The sequence below is a fragment of the Pristis pectinata genome, chromosome 17 (assembly GCF_009764475.1).
Source record: "Pristis pectinata isolate sPriPec2 chromosome 17, sPriPec2.1.pri, whole genome shotgun sequence".
In the NCBI taxonomy this organism is placed as follows: domain Eukaryota; kingdom Metazoa; phylum Chordata; class Chondrichthyes; order Rhinopristiformes; family Pristidae; genus Pristis; species Pristis pectinata.
The window spans coordinates 44,571,101-44,595,644 of NC_067421.1; the positions used below are offsets into that span (position 1 = coordinate 44,571,101).

The 24,544-nt window shown below is 47.2% G+C and overlaps 1 protein-coding gene across 1 annotated transcript in view; it reads left to right on the forward strand.

Annotated features, from left to right (window-relative positions):
* dnah10 (dynein axonemal heavy chain 10) overlaps positions 1–24,544 on the forward strand; it is a 285,578-nt gene that overhangs the window by 256,303 nt on the left and 4,731 nt on the right. Inside the window, exons 75-78 of the mRNA XM_052032383.1 lie at positions 6,698–6,909; positions 8,456–8,623; positions 23,710–23,890; positions 24,228–24,373. Coding sequence (XP_051888343.1) covers positions 6,698–6,909; positions 8,456–8,623; positions 23,710–23,890; positions 24,228–24,373 — 707 coding nt within the window. The remainder of the gene's footprint in view (positions 1–6,697; positions 6,910–8,455; positions 8,624–23,709; positions 23,891–24,227; positions 24,374–24,544) is intronic.

A 24,544-nucleotide genomic window follows, 5' to 3' on the forward strand; every position in this document is an offset into this window, starting at 1 on the left:
AAGAAAATCTACACAAATGTTGCCAGGACTTGAGGGCCTGAGTTATAGGGAGAGGTTGGGCAGACTAGGACTTTATTCCTTGGAGTGTAGGAGACTAAGGGGGGTGACTTTATAGAGGTGTAAAAATTACGAGGGGCATAGATAGAACATAGAACAGTACAGCACAATACAGACCCTTTGGCCCACATTGTTGTGCCGACCTTTAAACCTCGCCGAAGACTATCTAGCCTCTTCTTCCCACATATCCCTCTATTTTAAATTCCTCCATATGCCTATCTAGTAATCTCTTGAATTTGACCAATGTACCTGCCTCCACCACTGCCCCAGGCAGCGCATTCCATGCACCAACCACTCTCTGGGTAAAAAAAGCCTTCCTCTGATATTTCCCTTGAACTTCCCACCCATTACTTTAAAGCCATGCCCTCTTGTATTGAGCATTGGTGCCCTGGGAAAGAGGAGCTGGCTGTCCACTCTATCTATTCCTCTTAATATTTTGTACACCTCCATCATGTCTCCCCTCATCCTCCTTCTATCCAAAGAGTAAAGCCTGAGCTCCCTTTGTCTCTCCTCATGATGCATACTCTCTAAACCAGGCAGCATCCTGGTAAATCTCTGCACCCTTTCCAATGCTTCCACATCCTTCCTATGATGAGGTGATCAGAAATGGACACAGTACTCTAAGTGTGGTCTAACCAGAGTTTTATAGATCTGCATCATTACCTCGCAGCTCTTAAACTCGATCCCTCGACTTATGAAAACTAGCACCCCTTAAGCTTTCTTAACCACCCTATCCACCTGTGAGGCAACTTTCAGGGATCTGTGGATATTGGATCCCCAGATCCCTCTGCTCCTCCACACTGCCAAGAATCCTGCCATCAACTTTGTACTCTGCCTTGGAGTTTGCCCTTCCAAAGTGTACCACCTCACACTTCTCTGGATTGAACTCCGTCTGCCACTTGTCAGCCTAGCTCTGCATCCTATCAATGTCCCTCTGCAATCTTCGACAATCCTCTACACTAGCCACAACACCACCAACCTTTGTGTTGTCTGCAAACTTGCCAACCCACCCTTCTACCCCCTCATCCAAGTTATTAATAAAAATTACGAAAAGCAGAGGTCCTAGAACCGATCCTTGTCACAGCTAGTCACAGCCCTCCAATCCGAATGCACTCCCTCCACCACAACCTTCTGCTTTCTTCATGAAAACCAATTCTGAATCCACATGGCCAAGCTTCCCTGGATCCCATGCCCTCCTACCTTTTGAAGAAGCCTACCATGTGGAACCTTGTCAAATGCCTTACTAAAATCCATGTAGACCACACCTACTGCACTACCCTCATCAATCTGTCTGGTAACCTCCTCAAAGAACACTATCAGGCTATTGAGGCAAGATCTTCCCTTGACAAAGCCATGCTGGCTGTCCCTAATCAGACCATGATTCTCTAAATGCCCATAGATTCTATCTCTAAGAATCCTTTCCAACAGCTAGCCACCACAGATGTAAGGCTCACTGGTCTATAATTCCCTGGACTATCCCTACTATATTTTTTGAATAAGGGGACAACATTTGCCACCCTCCAATCCTCCGGTACCATTCCTGTGGACAACGAGGACTCAAAGGTCCTAGCCAACGGTTCAGCAATCTCCTCCCTCGCCTCGCGGAGCAGTCTGGGGAATATTTTGTCAGGCCCCAGGGACTTACCTGTCCTAATATTTTCTAACAGCTCCAACACATCCTCTCTCTTGATATCAACATGCTCTAGAACATTAACCTTACCAACACTGTCCTCAGCGTCATCAAGGCTCCTCTCCTTAGTGAATACTGAAGAGAAATATTCATTGAGGACCTCACCCACTTCCACAGCTTCCAGGCACATCTTCCCACCTTAGTCTCTGATCGGTCCTACCTTTACTCTCGTCATCCTTCTGTTCTTCACATAAGTGAAAAATGCCTTGGGGTTTTCCTTAACCCTACTCACCAAGGCCTTTTCATGTCCCCTTCTTGCTCTCCTCAGCCCCTTCTTAAGTTCCTTCCTTGCTGCCCTATATTCCTCAAGTGCCCTATCTGATATTTACTGCCTAAACCTTATGTATGCTGCCTTCTTCCTCCTAACTAGATGTTCCACCTCTCTTATCACCCATGGTTCCTTCACCCTGCCATTCTTTCTCTGCCTCACCGGGACAAATTTATCCCTAACATCCTGCAAGAGATCCCTGAACAACGACCACATCTCCATAGTACATTTCCCTTCAAAAATGTCATCCCAATTCACACTCGCAAGTTCTAGCTTTATAGCCTCATAATTTGCCCTTCCCCAATTAAATATCTTCCTGTCCTCTTTGCTCCTATCCTTGTCCATGACAATGCTAAAGGTCAGAGAGCGGTGGTCACTGTCCACCCACTGAGAGATCTGTCACCTGACCCGGTTCATTACCTAATACGAGATCTAATATGGCATTCCCTCTAGTCGGCCTGTCAACATACTGTGACAGGAATCCGTCCTGGACACATTTAACAAGCTCTGCCCCATCTAAGCCTTTGGTACTAAGCAGGTGCCAATCAATATTTGGGAAGTTGAAGTCTCCCATCGTAACAACCCTGTTATTTTTGCACCTTTCCAAAATCTGCCTCCCAATCTGCTCCTCAGTATCCTTGCTGCTACCAGGGGACCTAAAGAATACTCCCAGTAGAGTAGCTGCTCTTTTCTTGTTCCTATCTTCCACCCATACTGACTCTTGAGAGGCTCCTTCTACATTATCCACCCTTTCTGCAGCTGTAACAGTGTCCCTGAGCAGTAACACCATCCCTCCTCCTCTTCTCCCACTCCCCCCCCCCCCCACCATCCCTTTTAAAACACTGAAATCTGGGAATATTCAGTACCCATTCCTGGCCTGGTGACAGCCAAGTCTCTCCAAGAGCCACAATATCATAGTTCCATGTATTTATCCAAGCTCTCAGTTCATCTCCCTTATTCCTGATGCTTCTTGCATTTAAGTAAATGCACTTTAGCCCATCCACCTTACTACTTTTATACCCTATACTCTGCTTCTCCTTCCTCTAAGCCTCTCTATATGTTAGATCTGGCTTTACTCTATGCACTTTTTCCACTGACCTATCCCTCCGGTTCCCATCCCCCTTGCAAACTAATTTAAACCCTCCCGAACCACACTCGCAAACCTGCTTGCAAGGATATTGGTCCCCTCGAGTTCAAGTGTAACCCGTCCTCTCTGTACAGGTCCCACCTTCCCCTGAAGAGATCCCAATGATCCAAAAATCTAAAACCTTGCCCCTTGCACCAACTCCTCAGCCACGCATTCATCTGCCATCTCCTCCTATTCTTACCATCACTATCACGTAGCACTGGCAACAATCCTGAGATTGCTACCCTTGAGGTCCTGTTCTTCAGCCTTCTGCCTAGCTCCCTGAACTCACTTTTCAGGTCCTCATCCCTCTTTCTACCTATATGTACCACAACTTCTGGCTGTTTTCCCTCCTGCACAAGGTAGGGTGAACGCACACAGTCTTTTCCCTGGGAAAGGAAACCAAAATCTAGAGGGCACAGATTTAAGGTGAGAGGGGAGCGATTTAAAGGGGTCCTGAGAGGCAACTTTTTAACATACAGGGTTGTGGGTATATGGAACGAGCTGCCAGAGAAAGTAGTTGAGGCAGATACAATAACAACATTTAAAAGTCATTTGGATAAGTACATGGATAGGTAAGGTGCAGAGGGATATGGTCAAACATAGGCAAATGGGACTGACTTAAGTGGCCACCTTGGCCAGCATGGATGAGTTAGGCCAAAAGGCCTGTTTCCTTGCTGTATACCTTTATGACTCTATGACAAAGGAAAAGGCGTTAGAGCAGGAAAATGGTGCTGAGATAAAAATCAGTATTGACCTTATTGAAAGGCAGAGCAGGCATATGGAGCTGGTCGTAGCTCCCCAGCCCATTCCTGCCTCTCACCACTGGGTCCAGACATCTGCAGGCCACTGCTCTTCAAGTGCACACCCAAGTACTGTTTACATGTGATGAGGGATTCAGCCAACTTAGGCAGTGATTTCCCAATCCACCACTCACATCTCCACTATATTCCTACCAATTGTTTTAAATTTATCCCTCTCAACCTATGACTCCTCTGCTGAGGAACATAGTTTTAATTATGCTATTTTTATACATTTCAATTAAGCCTCTCCTCAGCCCCTCTGTTCCAAAACACACAACCCCACCCACCAATAATTCCTTCTGGCCAATGCTTCCAATTCTGACATCCTTGTGTCCTCTCTGCACCCACTCATGTACAGTCACATCTTTCACTTCTGAGGGACAGTATAAACTTCAATTGGAAAGGCACTGATGAATCAAAGATAGTTGACGTGGATTTGTTAAGGGAAAGTTGTGTATTACTAACGGTCAACATTTTGCCCAAACCTAATTGCCCTTGAGATAGTGGTGGTGAGTCACCTTTTTGAACCACTGCTGTACTGTTGGGTATGGAATTCCAAGATTTAGACCCAACCATCCAGTTGTCCATGCAGCTGCTTCTTTTGTCTTTGATGGTTGAGGGCTATGCATTTGAGAGGTGCTATTGGACTAGAGTTATACAGTATGCAATCAGGCCCTTTGGTCCAATTTTTCCATACCAACCAAGGAGTCTAGTCCAATTTTCCTATATTTGGCCTATATCACTCTAAAACTTTCCTATCCATGTACCTGTCCAAATGTCTTTTAAACATTGTAATCGTATCCATGTCTACTGTTTCCTCTGGTGAGTTACTGCAGTGCATGTGGTAGATGGTACACACTGCAGCCACTGTGTGCTGGTGGTGGAAGGAACAATATTGAATATTCAAGGTAGCTCTTGAAGTGTCAATCAAGTCAGCTCCTTTATCCTGGATGGCGCTGAGCTTCTTGAGAGTTGTTAGTGCTGAACTCAACCAGACAAGTGGACAGTTCTGTCACACTCTTGATTTATGCCTTGTATATGATGGAAAGGTTTGAGGGTATCAGGCAGTGAGTGGGTACCCATCTCCTGACCTCAGTATTTATGTGGCTGATCCAGTTGTTTCTACTCAGCAGGGACCCCAGTATAAAGGATAGAGTTGTTATTCCTCCTGTTTATTTATTTTCGTAATTTATAGTAATTTTATATCTTTGCACTGTACTGCTACTGCAGGACAATAAATTTCACGTCATATAAGTCAGTGTTAATAAATCTGTTCTGATTTCCAGTCGTACAGCACGGAACCAGGCCCTTTGGCCCATTCCGACCAAGTTGTCTACTTGAGCTAGTCCTATTTGCCTGTGTTTGGCCCATATCTCTATAAACCTTTCCTATCCAGGTACCCGTCCAAATGTCTTATAAACATTATATTTGTACCGGCCTCTACCACTTTCTCTGGCAGCTCACTCATATACGCACCACCCTTTGTGTGAAAATGTTGCCCCTCAGGTCCTCTTTAAACCTTTCCCCCCCTCACCTTAAACCTATGCTGTCTGGTTTTCGGTTCCTCTACCCTGGGAAAAAGACTGTGACATTATTTACGCCCCTCATGATTTTATAAACCTCTGTAAGGTCACCCCTCAGCCTCTGGTGCTCCAAGGAAAAGTGTTCCAGCCTATCCAGTCTCTCCTTATAACTCAAGCCCTCCAGTTCTGTACCCTTTCCAGTTTAATGGCATCCTCCCTAATGCTGGGTGACCAGAACTGCACACAATACTCCAAGTGTGGTCTCACCAACGACTTGTACAGTTGCCACACAACATCCCAACTCTTATACTCAGTGCCCCAACTGATGAAGGCCAGTGTGATGATGAAGTGATTTGGTACTGGGTACAAGTTGGGCTCTTCCTTGTTGCCGATGGTCATTGTCTGGCTCTTTGATGAGGTGAATGTTACTTGTTGCTGATTGGCCTGTGCCTGAATGTTCATAGAGGCACCCAGCATGGAAACAGGTCCTTCGGTCCATTGAGTCCATGCTAACCCGTACGCACCCATTCAACCTCATTCTAGTTAATTCTCCAATCTCTCTCCCCCACCACCTGAGGTTCTACACTCACTCTCTGTATAATCCACTTACAAATTACACAGGCTATACATTAGCAAAACGTTACATAGAGAAAGGAGTTTAACCGCCCCTAACTGCCACATTAATTCACTTTATCAGATGCACTCGCTTTCTCCCACCCATTACCCTCCCCCACCTCTGCTGGATTAACTTGTTCCTCTTGTTTCCAGTTATGATCTTTGACTTGAAACGTTAACTCTACACAGAAGCTGCCTGATGTGCTGAGTGCTTCCAGCATTTTCTGTTTTTGTTTCAAATTTCCGGTGTGATTTTCTTTGTCTGTAATGTGTTGCCCAGTAGACTAGACTATGCGAAGAGAACAGTGACAGGCAGAAGTGGCCAGTTCTGGCACAGACTGAAAGAGTGAGCTACTAATGAGGGCTACCTCACTGTTTGGGGATTCAGACCAACTCCCAGCAGTGTGATTGCCCTTTTGGTTCTTGACTTCAACCCCGAGTACCTGATGTGATCTTTCTTCTCACAGACGTTCCCTTGTCACTGCTGTGATTGTTTCTTTAACCATCTCCGTTGTTATTCCTCTCTATCCTACCTCCTGTAACCAGGAACGTCAGTCTGGCCCTCGTGCTTAAGTAACAGTTAACGTGCCACCCTAACCAAATGCTCTTGTCCAGGGGAAACTGGCAGCGGGATGGGTCGTGATGAGTACATTGAACACGTGGCCAAGGACATCGAGAGCAAACTCCCAACCCCCTTCGACCTCGATGCTATCTATAAAAAATTTGCTTTGCAAATCACTCCAACGACGGTGGTGCTGCTGCAAGAACTCGAGCGGTTCAACCTCCTGATCGACCGTATGATGCGATCTCTGCTGGAACTGCAGAAGGTACGGTAACCCCCCTCCTCCCTCCCCCTCTCCTCCCCCCCTCTCTCTCTCCACCTCTCCTCCCCCCTCTCTCTCTCCCCCTCCTCCCCCTCCCTCCCTCTCCCCTGCCTCCCTCCCTCCTCCCCTTCCCCTCCTCTCCCTCCCTCCCCCTCCCCACCTCCCTCATCCTCCCCTGTCCTCCCTCCCTCATTCCTCCCTCACCCTCCCCTCTCCTCCCTCCCTCATTCCTCCCTCCCTTCCCGCTCATCCCTAACCCCTCCTCACCGCTCCCCCCTCACCCCCCTCACATTCACGGCACCCAGCAACATAGTCTGAGGAGAGGGTATCTGGGAGGTGAGGGAGGTGCAGGCTGGGGAGGTGGAGAAGTGTTAGAAAGGTGGGTGGTAGGGGAGGGGTTTTGGGTTGGTGGGTTGTCAGGGAGGTGCAGTGGGGGAGGGACACGGTGTTGGTGTTTCAGAGGAAGGCAGTGTGCTATGGATCTGATGGGCAGGGCCACAGGGAAGAGTGAGGCAGAGCCCCAGGTCTGTGGAGGGGCACAGTCGGGCACTGGGGCAGGGAGGGGACAGGAAGGGAGGGGGAACTGTGTGAATTAAATTGGTGTTGAGTTTCGCTGCGGGGTCTGTGAATGTGGCGGCACAGAGCAGGCCATTCAGCCCTGTACCTGGGTCCCTCAACCCTGCCTCGCCATTCACTATGAATGTGGCTGATGTATCTCAGCCTCAACTCCTCTTCTGTGCCATTTCTCCATATCCCTCTGTTCCCCAATCTTTCAAATATGTATCTGTCTTCACCTTAAATATGTCCAATGATCCAGCCTCCACCACCCATAGGGCAGAGAATTCCAGGGATTCACCAGAGGAAAGTTCCACACACCTCAGCTTTAAATTACAGGCCCCTTGTTTTGCAGCAATGTCCCCGGTTTCTGACTCTTCCACTGGTGAAAACATCTCAACATCTGCCCTGTCAACACCCCTTAGGACCTTATATGTTTAAATAAGGTCACCCCTCATTCTTCTAAACTCCAAGGAAAACAGATCCAAGCTGGTGACCTGACAGTTTGACCAGATACTTCATGGATGCCACCCTGGTGACTGGTGCAATTCCTGCAGCAGGAATGCATGGATGGTATCATTCCTCATCCTTTTAGAGTATTGCAGAGTTCTCGTTGTCCTGAGGCAGCCTGACTTTGCACCTCAGTACTGACCCAGGACACTAACCAGACAAGTAAATCACCTGGTGGAAATCCAGACTTTTGAGCCGTGACTCTGGTCCTTGAGTGCACATGAAGTTTGTAGCTGATGGAAGCAGCAGCACTGACCAGTGGGTGTAATGTATTTACTCCTAAAGTCATCTGCCACGTTCTGATAATTGGGATAGACAGAGGGAGTGGTGGGAGGTGTCCTTGTTGCCATGCTTGCTGTACAGGAAGGGTTGGATGGTGTAGCAGCATGCTTGACCAGTGACACATCTCAAATCTGGGTGGCTGAGATTTTAAAGCTGAAAGATAAATGCTAAATCTCTGCTGATGATGTGCTTGGTGTTACAGGCACTGGCTGGTGAAGTGGGAATGAGCAATGAGCTGGATGAGGTGGCACGAGCCCTCTTCAACGGACACATCCCTGCCATCTGGAGGAGACTGGCTCCTGACACCCTCAAGTCTCTTGGGAACTGGATGATCCATTTCCAGAGGAGGTTTGACCAGTACACTTTATGGGTCAGTGTCAAAACAAGACACGGAAGAACTTACTTTACACTGGGAATTTTGTATTAGACTTGTGCATTTCATGCAACACATACACCTCAGATGGTGACATTGAAACCACGGACTAATCAAAGGTGAAGAAGAGGACCTTTTGCCAGGATTGGACCTAGGCTTCACAGCCTGGAGCCTGTGCTGGGACTCAGAATGGGCCTCTACAGCTGTCAGAAGGCTTTTGATAAGGTGCCACAGGAGGTTACTAAAGTAATCCCAGCACAAGGATCAGGGGCATGGACTCAGGACTGGTTAACCAGCAGAAGACCAGGGATGATCTGGTTATTTTTGGTTACAAGGTGGTGATCAGGAAGGTGCCGCAGGGATCTGTACTGGTGATCTGGCAGTCCACACACGCATTTGTTGAGGGGACCGAGTTTGCTGATGGTACTTAGCTGTGAGGAGACTGCAGAGAGCTTCAAAGGGATACAGAGTGTGCTGTGGTTTATAAACTCCTGGATCCTAGCACAAGGCAGGCTCTAAAGCCCAGGTCCAATCCCAACAAAAGGCCCAAACCTAGTCCCAGGACTAGGTTCAGGATCCTTGTCTAAAACACATTAGCAAATTGCTAATTAAAGTCCTTCATCCTGCCTCAGTTACCATGCAGTCAGTGCTTAGTTCCAGATCCCGATGGAATGATAGGAGCTCCACCTGCACCAGGGAGGGGCTGCCTTGGCCTTTGAGCACTCACCAGGTCTCTGGACATGGCCACAGGTTGGGCCTGCTACTGGCTCAAGGTGTTAATAAAGCTGCAGTTCATTCTGAACAGGTGGACCACTGTGACTGTCAATGGTGCGAAGGAAGGTTGGAAAATTATCTGTGCTAATAATAGTCATTCCCAAGGAGCATTATCAAACTGAAGTGAACACTAGCAATCTAGCAATCAGGATGGCCATATTTACAGTAAAAGGGCAGAGGACCATTGCTTTAAACTGCATCTATTTCAATACACGTAGCTTAACAGGTAACGCGGATGAACTGAGGGCGTAGATTACCTCTAGGGACTGGGATATTGTGGCCATAATAGAAATGTGGCTGAGAGAAGGGAAGGACTGGCATCTCAATGTTCCGGGATGCCGATGCTTTAGGTGTGACAGAGGAACAGATAAGAGTGGAGGGGGTGTTGCCTTTTTAATAAGGGAGGACATAACAGCAGTGCTTAGAGAGGACATTCTTGAGGGATCATCTAATGAGGGCATTTGGGTAAGAAATAAGAAGGGGATGGTCACCTTGGTAGGGCTATATTATAGACTCCCCAATAGTCAGCGAGAACTGGAGGTGCTGATGTGTCGAGGAATTGCACGTAGTTGTGAGAATAGTAGGGTAGTGCCAGTGGGAGATTTCAATCTTCCCGGCATCAACTGGGCCACCCAGAGTGCAGGGGGCCTAGAGGGGGCAGAACTTGTGCAGTGCATCCGAGACAGTTTCCTCACGTAATATACAGAGAAACCTACTTGGGAAGGAGCAATACTGGACCTTCTCTTGGGGAACGAGGGGGCCAAGTAACTGAAGTGGCAGTTAGGGAGCACTTTGGGTCCCGTAACCACAATTCTATTAGTTTGAAAATAGTTTATGGTCAGAGATAGAACAGGTCCACAGGTTAAAGTCCTGAACTGGAGCAGGGCCAACTCTGGGGGCATTAGGCAGGATCCAGCTGGGGTCGACCTGGTGACTCTATTTCAAGGCAAAGGAACAGTTGGCAAGTGAGAGGCTCTTAAAAGGGTCATATCAAAAGTCCAGGGGCAGCATGTTCCTGTTAGGGTGAAGGGTAGACATACCAAGTTCAGGGAACCCTGGCTGATGAGAAATATTGAGGCACTGGTCAGGAAAAAGGAGGAAGTATACATTTAATGAATGCTTTGCTTCGGTATTCACCAGAGAGAGAGAGACCTTGACGTTTGTGAGGATGGCGCATGACAGACTGATACACTAGGGCATGTCGATGTGAGGAAAGAGGGTGTGCTGGAACTATTGAAAAACATTAGGATAGATAAGGGGCCGGACGGGATATATCCAAGGTTATTGCGGGAAGCTAGGTAAGAGATTGCTGCTCCTTTGGTGACGATCTTTGCATCCTCACTGACCACAGGAGTAGTGCCAGATGATTGGAGGGTTGCAAATGTTCCTTTGTTTAAGAAAGGAAGTAGCAATAACCCTGGGAATTACAGACCAGTGAGTCTTACTTCAGTGGTGGGCAAGTTACTGGAGAAGATTCTTAGAGACATGCTTTATGGGCATTTAGAGAAGCATAGGCTGATTAGGGACAGTCAACATGGCTTTGTGAGGGGCAGGTTGTGCCTCATGAGCCTGATTGAATTCTTTGAGGATGTGACAAAGCACATTGATGAAGGTAGAGCAGTGGATGTGGTGTACATGGATTTTAGTAAGGCGTTTGATAAGGGTCCTCATTGGAAGGCTTATTGAGAAAGTCAGGAAGCATGGGATCCAGGGAAACTTGGCTGTGTGGATTCAGAATTGGCTTGCCCATAGAAAGCAGAGGGTGGTGATAGATGGAGCATATTCTGCCTGGAGGTCAGTGACCAGTGGTGTTCCACAGGGATCTGTTCTGGGACCCCTGCTCTTTGTGATTTTTATAAATGATTTGGATGAAGATGTGGAAGGGTGGGTTAGTAAGTTTGCTGATGATACAAAGGTTGGTGGTGTTGTGGATCGTGTAGAAGGTTGCTGTAGATTAAAACAGGATATTGATAGAATTCAGAGCTGGGCTGAGAAGTGGCAGATGGAGTTCAGCCTGGATAAGTGTGAAGTGATACACTTCAGGAGATTGAATTAGAAGGCAGAATACAAGGTTAATGGCAGGACACTTAGCAGAGTGGAAGAACAGAGGGATCTTGGGGTCCACGTCCATAGATCCCTCAAGGTTGCCACACAGGTCGATGGGGTTGTTAAGAAGGTGTATGGAGTGTTGGTCTTCATTGTTCGGGATATTGAGTTCAAGAGCCACAAGGTAATGTTGCAGCTCTATAGAACTCTGGTCAGACCACACTTAGAGTACTGTGTTCAATTCTGGTCGCCTCATTATAGAAAGGATGTGGAAGCTTTAGAGAGGGTGCAGAGGAGATTTGCCAGGATGTTGCCTGGATTGGAGAGGATAGGTTGAGCAAGCTAGGGCTTTTCTCTTTGGAGAGAAGGAGGATGAGAGAGGACTTGATAGAGGTGCACAAGATGATAGGAGGCATAGATCGAGTGGACAGTCAGAGATTTTTTCCCAGGGTGACAATGGCTAACACAAGGGGGCATAATTTTAAGGTGATTGGAGGAAGGTACAAGGGGGCTGTCAGGGGTAAGTTTTTTCCACAGAGAGTGGTGGGTGCGTGGAACACATTGCCGGCAGAGTTTGTGGGGGCAGGTACATTAGGGATATTTAAGAGATTCTTAGATAGATACATGAATGATAGAAAAGTAGGGGGCTGTGTGGGAGGGAATGGTTAGATTGATCTTAGAGCAGGATAAAATGTCAGCACAACATCATGGGCTGAAGGGCCTGTACTGTGCTGTAATATTCTATGTTCGCCGTTAGCTACTGGCGAAGTTCTGAAAGACTGGAGGGTTGCTAATGTTGTTCCATTGTTCGAGAAGGGTAGCAAGGACAGAACAGGGAACTACGGACCGGTGAGCCTGACTTCAGCTGTGGAGAAGTTATTGGAGGGAATTCTGAGGGATAAAATCTACTATCACTTGGATAGTCAAGCCCTGATCAGGAATAATCAGCATGGTTTTGTGCATGGGAGGTCACGTCTGACGAATCTTTTGGAGTTACTTGAAGAAGTAACTAAGGGGATAGATGAAGATAGGGCAGTGGGTGTTGTCTGTATGGACTTTAGTAAGGCCTTTGACAAGGTCCCACATGGCAGGCTGATCTGGAAGGTTAGTTTGCATGGGATTCAGGGGGAACTAGCGAGATGGATTCAGAATTGGCTTGATGATAGGAAGCAGAGGGTGATGGTTGAAGGTCGATTCTCCGAATGGAGGCCTGTGACTAGTGGGGTGCCCCAGGGGTCAGTGTTGGGACCTCTGTTATTCATTATGTATAGAACCATAGAACCATAGAACAGTACAGCACAATACAGGCCCTTTGGCCCACCAAGTTGTGCTGACCTTCAAACCACACCTAAGACTATCTAACCCCTTCCTCCCACATGTCCCTCTATCTTAAATTCCTCCATATGCTTGTCTAACAATCTCTTGAACTTGCCCAACGTATCAGCCTCCACCACCACCCCCGGCAGCGCATTCCATGCACCAACCACTCTCTGGGTGAAAAACCTCCCTCTGACGTCTCCCTTGAACTTCCCACCCTTTACCTTAAAGCCATGCCCTCTCGTATTGAGCATTGGTGCCCTGGGAAAGAGGCGCTGGCTGTCCACCCTATCTATTCCTCTTAATATCTTGTATATCTCTAACATGTCTCCTCTCATCCTCCTTCTCTCCAATGAGTAAAGCCCTAGCTCCTTTAGTCTCCCCTCATAATCCATACTCTCCAATCCAGGCAGCATCCTGGTAAATCTCCTCTGCACCCTTTCCAATGCCTCCACATCTTTCCCAAAATGAGGCGACCAGAACTGGACACAGTACTCTAAGTGTGGTCTAACCAGAGTTTTGTAAAGCTGCATCATCACTTTGCGGCTCTTAAACTTGATCCCACGACTTATGAAAGCTAACATCCCATAAGCTTTCTTAACTACCCTATCCACCTGTGTGGCGACTTTCAGTGATCTGTGGATATGAACCCCCAGATCCCTCTGCTCCTCTACACTGCCCAGAATCCTGCCATTTACCTTGTACTCCGCCTTGGAGTTTGTCCTTCCAAAGTGTACCACCTCACACTTCTCCAGATTGAACTCCATCTGCCACCTGTCAGCCCAGCTTTGCATCCTATCAATATCCCTCTGCAAGCTTCGACAGCCCTCCACACTATCCACAACACCACCAATCTTTGTGTCATCTGCAAACTTGCTAACCCACCGTTCCATACCCTCATCTTAAGTCATTAATAAATATCACAAAAAGTAGAGGTCCCAGAACCGATCCCTGTGGGATACCACTAGTCACAGCCCTCCAATCCGAATGCACTCCCTCCACCACAACCCTCTGCTTTCTACAAGCAAGCCAATTCTGAATCCACATGGCCAGGCCTCCCTGGATCCCTTGGCCTCTGACCTTCTAAAGAAGCCTACCATGCGGAACCTTGTCAAATGCCTTACTAAAATCCATGTAGACCACATCTACTACACTACCCTCATCAATCTTCCCGGTCACCTCCTCAAAGAACCCTATCAGGCTATTGAGGCAAGATCTTCCCTTGACAAAGCCATGCTGGCTGTCCCTAATCAGTCCATGATTCTCTAAATGATCATAGATCCTATCTCTAAGAATCCTTTCCAAAAGTTTGCCCACCACAGACGTAAGGCTCACTGGTCTGTAATTCCCTGGACTATCCCTACTACCTTTTTTAAACAAGGGAACAACATTCACCACCCTCCAATCCTCCGGTACCATCCCCATGGACAACAAGGACTCAAAGATCCTAGCCAACAGTTCAGCAATCTCCTCCCTCGCCTCACGAAGCAGCTTGGGGAATATTCTGTCAGGCCCCGGGGACTTATCTGTCCTAATATTTTCTAACAGCTCCAACTCATCCACTCTCTTGATATCTACATACTCTAGAACATTACCCTTACCAACACTGTCCTCAGCGTCATCAAGACACCTCTCCTTGGTGAATACTAAAGAGGAGTATTCATTGAGAACCTCACCCACTTCTACAGCTTCCAGGCACATCTTCCCACCTCTGTCTTTAATCGGACCTTTACTCTAGCCATCCTTCTGCTCTTCACGTATGAGTAAAAAGCCTTGGGATTCTCCTTAACCCTACTCGCCAAAGCCTTTTCATGTCCCCTTCTCGCTCTCCTCAGCCCCTTCTTAAGTTCCCTCCTTGCTACTCTATATTCCTCACAAGCCCTGTCTGATCCTTGCTGCTTACACCTTATATATGCTGCCTTCTTCTTCCTAACTAGTTGTTCCACCTCTCTTGTCACCCATGGTTCCTTCACCCTGCCATTCCTTCTCTGCCTCACCAGGACAAATTTATCCCTAACGTCCTGCAAGAGATTCCTGAACATCGACCACATCTCTATAGTACATTTCCCCTCAAAAATGTCATCCCAATTTACACTCTCAAGTTCTCGCCTTATAGTCCCATAATTTGGCTTTCACCAATTAAATATCTTCCTGTCCTCTTTGCTCCTATTCCTGTCCATGACAATGCTATAGGTTATGGAGCAGTGGTCGCTGTCCCCTAGGTGCTCACCCACCGATAGATCTGTCACCTGACCCGGTTCATTACCTAATACGAGATCTAATATGGCATTCCCTCTAGTCGGTCTGTCAACATACTGTGACAGGGATCCGTCCTGGACACACTTAACAAACTCCGCCCCGTCTAAACCTTTGGCACTAAGCAGGTGCCAATCAATATTTGGGAAGTTGAAGTCTCCCACTATAATAACCCTGTTACTTCCACATCTTTCCAAAATCTGCCTCCCAATCTGCTCCTCAGTATCCCTACTGCTACTGGGGGGCCTATAGAATACTCCCAATAGAGTAACTGCTTTCTTGTTCCTAACTTCCACCCATATTGACTCTAGAGAGGATCCTTCTACATTATCTACCCTTTCTGCAGCTGTAATAGTGTCCCTGATCAGTATCGCCACCCCTCCTCCTCTTCTCCTCCCCCATCCCTTTTAAAACACTGAAGGCTGGCAATATTCAATATCCATTTCTGCCCTGATGTCAGCCATGTCTCTGTAACAGCCACAATATCGTAGTCCCATGTACTTATCCAAGCTCTCAGTTCATGTCCCTTGTTCCTGATGCTTCTTGCATTTAAGTAAATGCACTTTAGCCCATCCGTCTTACTACTTTTATCACCTGTACTCTGCCTCTCCTTCCTCAAAGCCTCTCTACCTGTTAGATCTGACCTTTCCCCATCCCCTTCTTCCTCTGACCTACTCCTCTGGTTCCCATCCCCCTTGCAAACTAGTTTAAATCCTCCCGAACCACCTTAGCAAACCTGGCTGCAAGGATATTGGCCCCCCTCAGGTTTGTGTGTAACCAGTCGTCTCTCTTACAGGTCCCACCTTCCCCTGAAGAGATCCCAATGATCCAAAAATCTAAAACCCTCCCTCCTGCACCAACTTCTCAGCCATGCGTTTATTTGCCATCTCCTTCTATTCCTATCTTCACTATCACGTGGCACTGCAGCAATCCCAAGATTGCTACCCTTGAGGTCCTGTTCTTCAGCCTTCTGCCTAGCTCCCTAAACTCACATTTCAGGACCTCATCTCCCTTCTCACCTATGTCATTAGTACCAACATGAACTACGACTTCTGGATGTTCTCCCCCCCTGCTCAAGAATCCTGTGGACCCGATCAGAGACATCCCGGACCCTGGCACCTGGGAGGCAACAAACCATCCGGGATTCATGTTCACTGCCACAGAACCTCCTATCTGTTTCTCTGACTATCAAGTCCCCTATCACTACTGCCTTCCTCTTCTCCTCCCTTCCCTTCTGAGCAGCAGGACCGGTCCCAGTGCCAGAGACCTGGCTACGGCTGCTGGGCCCCGGCAGGTCATCTCCCTCAACAGCTTCCAAAGCGGAAAACCTGTTACTGAGGGGAACAGCCTCCGGGGTCCTCTGCTCTATCTGCCTGTTCATTTTCTTTTTCCTTTTCCCTCCCCTGACAGTCACCCTTCTATCTACTTCCTGGACTCCAGAATTACCTGCTCTAAGGGGGGGTGACCGTCTCCTGATGTACAGTATCTACATAACTCTCTCCCTCCCTGTTGCTCCGCAGTGTTTGAAGCTGCAACTCCAGCTCATCAAGTTTGAGCCGAAGTTCCTCCAGCCTCAAGCACTTACTGCAGATGTGGCCATTGTGGACCACAGCAAGGTCCACGAGTTCCCACATCAAGCAGCTACAGCACACCACCATGTCCTCCATCTGAACTAATTCTTTTTTTTTTCCCTACCTAGTTTTCTCGTACTTAAAAGTTTCTAACGGATAACAGGTAAACCTTACCTTTAATTACCAGCTACTCACCTGCCTCACCCCTTTAAGCTGAAGCCCCTTGAGCCAAAGCCCAAATCACTCTGCTTCCCCCTCACTCAGCTGCCCGCTCCGATGCTGCCCGCTGGATATGGCAGACTTATTTTTAAACTGTGCGCGTGCTAACAACTGACGTCACGCGCCTGCACACTTACTCCCCGCTATCTCCGAAACTGTTAGAAGAAAGAGGAAAACAAAAACAATTATCTCCTCGGAACTCCTCGGCTGTTTCCATGCGCTGGCCTCTTGCTCCCAAATATGTAAATGATTTGGATATGACTGTACATGGCACAATTAGCAAGTTTGCTGATGATACTAAATTAGGGGGGTCTTGTTGATAGTGAAGCAGGTTACAATGAATTGCAAAGAGGTCTTGATCAGTTAGGGAGATGGGCTGAGGAATGGCAAATTGATTTCAACTTGGATAAATGTGAGGTGATGCATTTTGGACACTCAAACCAGGGAAGGACTTCTACAGTGAATGGCAGGGCACTGACGAGTGTTGTGGAACAGATGGACCTGGGAGTACAAGTGCACAGATTGCTGAAAGGGGCTGCGCAAGTAGACAGGGTGGTGAAGAAGGCATTTAGCATGCTGGCCTTCATCAGTCAGGGCACTTGAATTTAGGAGTAGGGACATTATGTTGCAGTTATACAAGTCATTGGTGAGGACCTTGGAGTATTATGTACAGTTCTGGTCACCCTGTTAAAGGAAAGACACTGTCAAGCTGGAGAGGGTGCAGAAGAGATTTACTAGGCTGCCGCCTGGACTGGAGGGCCTGAGTTATAGGGAGAGGTTGGCCACGCTGGATCTTTATTCCTAGGAGTGAAGGAGAATGAGGGGTGACCTCATAGAAGTTTATAAAATCATGAGGGGTATGGATAAGTTGACGGTCATAGTCTTTTCCCCAAGGATGGGGAGTCCAAAACTAGAGAGCACAGATACAAAATAAAAGGAGAGCTTTAAGAGAGACCCGAGCGATAACTTCCTTACATAGAGAGTGGTGAGTACCTGGAATGAGCTGCCAGAGGAAGTGGTCAAGGCCAGTACAATTGCAACAGTTAAGAGGCATTTGGACAGGTACATGGAGGGGAGAGGCTTGGAGGGTTATGAGCCCAATATGGGCAACTGAGACTAGCAGGGAGGATGCTGTGGTTAGCATGGGCCGAAGGGCCTGTTTCCGTGCTGTATTATTCTATGACTCTATGGCACCAAAGAAATTATAAGGACAAGTGAACCAGATTGTCTAGAGGCTGGTGTTAAGGAGCATGTTATAGAAACAGGAGAAGGGGATGTTTCAGAAGCTTGGTGTCTAGGCAGCTATAGACATGACCACCAATGCTGGAGCAATGGAAATCAAGGATTGAACTGGAGGAAGGTAGTGTGTGAGTTGGAGGGGAACCTGATTACATTAAAGTTGTACAAGACATTGGTGAGGCCAAATTTGAATGCAGTTCTGGTCACCTACCGACAGGAAAGATATCAATAGGCTTGAAAGAGTGCAGAGAAAATTTACAAGGATGAGGAAAAAGAGGTGAGTCTCGTTGCTTGGTTGTGAGTTTCACTTGCAGGAATTTAAGAGGTAACTAGCTAATTATCAGCAGCTAATAAAACGAAGTTAGGGTCAAGAGGAGCACGCATTTTGAGAGGGGCTTCTGTCTAAGTGTGGGCTTTGGTGAATACTGGGCTTCAGTGAGGAAGGCGAGCAACACTAAGGCAAGGTGAGGGTAGTCATGGCAGGTGAGCTCAGACCTGTGTCATGCTCCTCCTGCGCAATGTGGGAACTCAGGGAGGCTGCCAGTGTCCCTGATGACTATGTGTGCAGGAAGTGTGTCCAGCTGCAGCTCCTGACAGATTGCATGATGGCACTGGAGCTGCGCATGGATTCACTTTGGAGCACCGCGACGCTGAGAATCTTGTGGATAGCACGTTTAGTGAGTTGGTCACACTTCATTTTAAGGGCCGAGGGAAAGATAGGGAGTGGGTGACCAACAGGCAAAGCAGTAGCAGGAAGGTAATGCAGGAGTCCCCTGTGGTCATCTCCCTCCAAAACAGATACACTGCTTTGGATAATGCTGGGTGAGATGGGTGCCAGGAGAAGGCAGCAGTAGCCAGGATCATGGCACCGTGAGTGGTTCTGCTGCACAGGAGGGCAGGAAAAAGAGTGGCAGAGCTCTAGTGGTCGGGGATTCCATGGTAAGGGGAATAGACAGGAGCTTCTGTAGCCACAAACGAGACTCCCAGTTGGTGTGTTGCCTCCCGGGTGCAAGGGTCAGGGATGTCTCGGAGCAGCTGCAGGGCATTCTGGAAGGGGAGGGTGAAAGGCCAGTTGTCATGGTGCATGTAGGTACCAACAATATAGGAAAAAAGTGGGATGACGTCCTACAAACCGAACTTAGGGAGCTAGGAGATAGATTAAAAAGTAGGACCTCAAAGGTTATAATCTCAGGATTGCTATCTGTGCCACGTGCGAGTCAGAGTAGGAATAGCAGCATAGTCAGGGTGAATATGTGGCTTGAGCAGTGGTGCAGGAGGGAAGGTTTCAGATTCCTGGGATATTGGAACCAGTTCTGGGGGAGGTGGGACCAGTACAAACCAGATGGTCTACACCTGGGCAGGGCTGAGATTGTTTGTGAGGGGGATTGTTTGTGAGTGCTGTTGGGGAGGGTCAAACTAATATGGCAGGGGGATGGGAATCCATGCAGAAAGACAGAGGGATGCAAAGCAGAGACCAGAGCAAAAGTTAGAAAAGAGAAAAGTAAGAGTGGAGTACAGAAAGTCAAACACAAAGGTTGCTAGATTGTAAAAGGACAATGAGTGTAAGGGCACTTTATCTGAATGCCCATAGTATTCAAAACAAGGTCAGTGAACTTGTGGCACAAATCAGTACAAAGGGGTATGATTTAGTGGGCATTACAGAAATATGGTTGCAGGGTGGAGATGAGTGGGAATTGAATATCCAAGGGTATCAGGTAATATGGAAGGATAGGCAGGAAGGTAAGGGAGGTGGGTAGTGCTCTTAATTACAAATGAGGTCAGGGAGATAGAGATGATATAAGATCTAAGGAGCAGAATGTTGAGTCCATCTGAGTAGAGATTAGGAAGAGTAAAGGGAAAAAAATCACTGGTGGGAGTTGGCTATAGGCCACCAAATAATAACATTACAGTGGCACAGGCAATAAACCAAGAAATATCTGACGCATGTGAGAATGGAACGGCAGCTGTCATGGGGGAATTAAACTTCCACATAGATTGGGCGAATCAAGTTGGTTGAGGCAGTCTTGAGGAGGCCTTCATAGAATGCATCTGTGATAGCTTTCTTGAACAGCATGTTAGTGAACCTTCTAAGGAAATTGTAATCTTAGATCTGGTCCTGTGCAATGAGACAGGTAAAATTTAATGATCTTGTAGTTAGGGATCCTCTTGGAAAGAGTGACCATAGTGTGATTGGATTTCTCATACAAATGGAGGGTGCAATAGTTCAATCTAAAATCAGTGTATTATGTCTAAGCAAGGGAGACTACAACAGGGTGAGGGAGGAGTTGGCTAGCGTAGTCTGGGAACACAGGCTACATGGTGGGACAGTTGAGGAACAGTGGAAGACTTTCAAAGGGGATTTTTCACAGTGCTCAACAGAAGTATATTCTAGTTAAAAGCAAGGACAGTAAGGGTGGGGAGAGCCAGCCTTGAATAACTAAGGAAGTAAAAAAGGCATCAAGCTAAAAGCTCATGCATACAAAGTTGCCAAGAGTAGTCGGAAACTGGAACATTGGGGAAACTTTAAAAAGCAACAAAGAACCACTAAGCAAGCAATAAGGAAAGGGAAAACAGATCACAAATTATAAGAACAAATAGTAAAAGTTTTTGTAATTATATAAAGCGGAAAAGGGTGGCTAAAGTGAACGTAGGTCCCTTGGAAGATGAGAAGAGGGAATTAGTATTGGGTAATGTGGAAATGGTCGAGGCCTTGAACAACTATTTTGTGTCGGTCTTCACAGTGGAGGACACGTCTGACATGCCAAATAGAAATGTTATGGACGCGATGGGAGGTGAGGACTTCTATACAATCGCTGTCACTAAAGAGGTAGCAATGAGCAAACCAGTGGGCCTAAAGGTAGACAAGTACCCTGGTCCTGATGGGATGCATCCCAGGGTACTGAAAGAAATGGCGGAAGTTATACTTATAGTAGACACACTTGTGATAATTTTCCAAAATTCTTTAGACTCTGGGCAGGTCCCAGCGGATTGGATGCCAGCGAATGTCACATGATTGCTTAAAAAAAAGATGTAGGCAAAAGGCAGGTAGATATAGGCCAATTAGCTTAACGTCTGTGGTCGGGAAAATGCTTGAAGCTTTCATTAAGGAAGAAATAGTGAGACATCTGGATAGAAGTAGTTCCATCAGGCACACACAGCATGGATTCAGGAAGGGCAGGTCCTGTTTGACAAACTTACTGGAGTTCTTTGAGGACATAATGAGTGCAGTGGATAGAGGGGAACAGGTGGATTTTGTATACTTGGATTTCCAGAAGGCGTTCGATAAGTTGCCGCATAAAAGACTTTTCTGTAAGATAAGGATGCATGGAGTTGGGGGTAATGTATTAGCATGGATAGCGGATTGGTTAGCCAATAGAAGGCAGAGAGTTGGGATAAATGGGTGTTTCTCTGGTTGGCAATCAGTGGTGAGTGGGGTGCTGCAGGGGTCGGTGCTGGGCCTGCAACTGCTCACGATATACATTAACGATTTGGAAGAGGGAACTGTGTGTAGTGGATCTAAGTTTGCTGATGACACTAAATTGAGTGGAAAAGTAAATTGTGCAGAAGATGCGGAGAGCCTACAGAGAGATGTAGATAGGTTCAGTGAGTGGGCAAGGGTCTGGCAGATGCAGAACAATGTTGGTAAATGCGAGGTCATCCATATTGGAAGGAAAAATAGAAGATCAGATTATTATTTAAATGGTGAAAGATCGCAGCGTGCTGTTGTGCAGAGGGACTTGGGAGTGCTTGTGCATGAATTACTAAAAGTTGGTTTGCAGGTGCAACAGGTTATCAAGAAGGCAAATGGAATGTTGGCCGTCATTGCTGGAGGGATTGAATTTAAGAGCAGCGAGGTTCTGCTGCAACTGTACAGGGTACTGGTGAGGCTGCACCTGGAGTACTGCGTGCAGTTCTGGTCTCCTTACTTGAGAAAGGATATACTGGCTTTGGAGGCGGTGCAGAGGAGGTTCACCAGGTTGATTCCAGAGTTGAGGGGGTTAGCCCATGAGGAGAGATTGAGTCGCCTGGGACTATACTCGCTGGAATTCAGAAGTATGAGAGGGGATCTTATAGAAACATATAAAATTATGAAAGGGATAGATAAGATAGAGGCAGGAAGGTTGTTTTTACTGGTAGGTGAGACTAGAACCAGGGAACATAGCCTCAAGATTCAAAGGAATAGATTTAGGAGATTGAGAGGAGTAAATCTGAGGAATTCTCTGCCCAAGGAAGCAGTAGAGGCTACCTCATTAAATATATTTAAGACACAGTTAGATACATTTTTGCATAGCAGGGGAATTAAGGGTTATGGGGAAAAAGGCAGGTAGGTGGATCTGTGTGTATGGCCAGATCAGCCATGATCTTATTGAATGGCGGAGCAGGCTCAACGGGCCAAATGGCCTCCCTGCTCCTATTTCTTATGACATTGCTGGGATTTGAGGACCTGAGTTACAGGGAACCGTTGAATAGGTTAGAATTTTATTCCCTGGAGTGCAGGAAAATGAGGGGAGATCTTATAGAGGTATACAAAATTTTGAGGGGTGTAGATAGGGTGAATGTATGCAGGCTTTTCCCCCACTGGTTGGATGAGACTAGAAATAGAAGACATAGGTTTAGGGTGAAAGATGAAATGTTTAAGGGGAATCTGAAGGGAAACTTCACTCAGAGGGTGGTGCGAGTGTGGAACGAGCTGCCAGCGGAAGTGGTGGATGAGGGTTCAATTGTAACATTTAAGAAAAGTTTGGATAGGTATATGGATGGGAGGGGTTTGGAGGGATATGGTCCCGATGCAGGTAGATGAGACTAGGCAGAAGATCAGGTTGTCATGGAATAGATGGGCCGAAGGGCCTGTTTCTGTGCTGTAGTGCTCTATGACTCTATGAAGGTGGTGGTGTTCCCTTGCAGCTGCACAGTAACCACTTTTGGTGGTAGAGGTGGTGAGTTTGAGAGGTGCATTTTGTAACCGGTACATGTAGCCACTGTGCGCCGGTGGTGGAGGGATTGATTGTTTAATGGGGCATAGTCACACAGCACAGAAACATGCCCTTCAGCCCAACTCGTCCATGCCAACCAAATTGGCCATTAAGCTAATCCCATTTTCTTGTGTTTGGCCCCGTATCCCTCTATTACTTTCCTATCCTTGTACCTGCCCAAATGTTTCTTGAATGCTATGATGGTACCCACCTCTACCTCTTCCTCTGGCAGCTTGTTCCATATCCCCACCACCCTCTGTGTGAAAAGGTTGCAACATCCTGGTGAATCTCTTCTGCACCCTCTCTAGTGCTACCACATCCTTTCTGTAGTGTGGTGAGCAGAAGTGCACACAATATTCCAAGTGTGGCCTAACCACTGTCTTGTACAGCTGCAACTTGAAATCCCAACTCTTCTACTCAATACCTCTGTCTATGAAGGCAAGCTAAACACCTACTTCATTATCCTAGCCACCTGTGTCGCCATTTTCAGGGAGCTATGAACTTGAACCGCAAGGTCTCTCTGCACATCAACATTTCTGAGGTCTCTGCCATTCACTGTGTATGTCCAGCCAGAATGAGGTGGTGAAGTGGGGGCTGCACTCTGATGGAGAGTATTTCATCAGATGCTGAGTGGATTAGGCCAAGCCTGGTGCTGTCACTCATTACTTCTCTTACCTGCTATTCACAGGTGGATGAAGGTGAACCTAATGTCATGTGGTTGTCTGGACTGCACATCCCTGAATCTTACCTCACTGCTCTGGTGCAGGCAACTTGTCGCAAGAATGGCTGGCCACTCGATCGCTCCACACTCTACACACAGGTCACCAAATATCCAACTGCAGATGATGTCATGGAACGACCTGGGACCGGTGCGATCCTATACTATGGCTTTGTTATCTTATCTCAACAATTCACTACACTTCGAGGTTAAAGGCCCTCTACCATTGTACAACTCGCTCCTTTGTGTGTCAGTATGGCACAGACTTCATGTTCTCCAGAGTTGCTGCCCCATTCTCCTGGTGGAACCAGTGATGTACCCTGGGCCATGCACCAATCCTGGAGACTCTACTGGAACCCACCTCCAGCCTGATAAACGTTGCTCGCTACATTGTTCTTCTGTTTTAGATTTGTTTTACTAAATGTTGTCGCCTCCCTCAGTGAACTTGTACTAGGCTGTTGCTAATGTTTTGTTGTGCTGTTTTGCAGGCTGTTTTATTTGTGGTTTATACCTGGAAGGAGCTGCCTGGGATGTTGAAGAGAGCTGTCTGGTCCGGAGCAAGCCCAAGGAGCTGGTGACAGACCTTCCTGTCCTTAAGGTGATACCCATCGAGAGCCATCGCCTTAAGCTCCAGGTCAGTCCTAGCTAGGCAGACAGATGTGTCCACTGAGTGGCTAGGAGGGAATCTGGACATCACACACTGCCCAGTCATTTCAAGTCACAAATCCCTGACTCCTGGAATTGCCAAAGTCCAATTTATGATTTCTGAGGTATCTGAAGTTACTGACAACAGTTGGAATTGGGA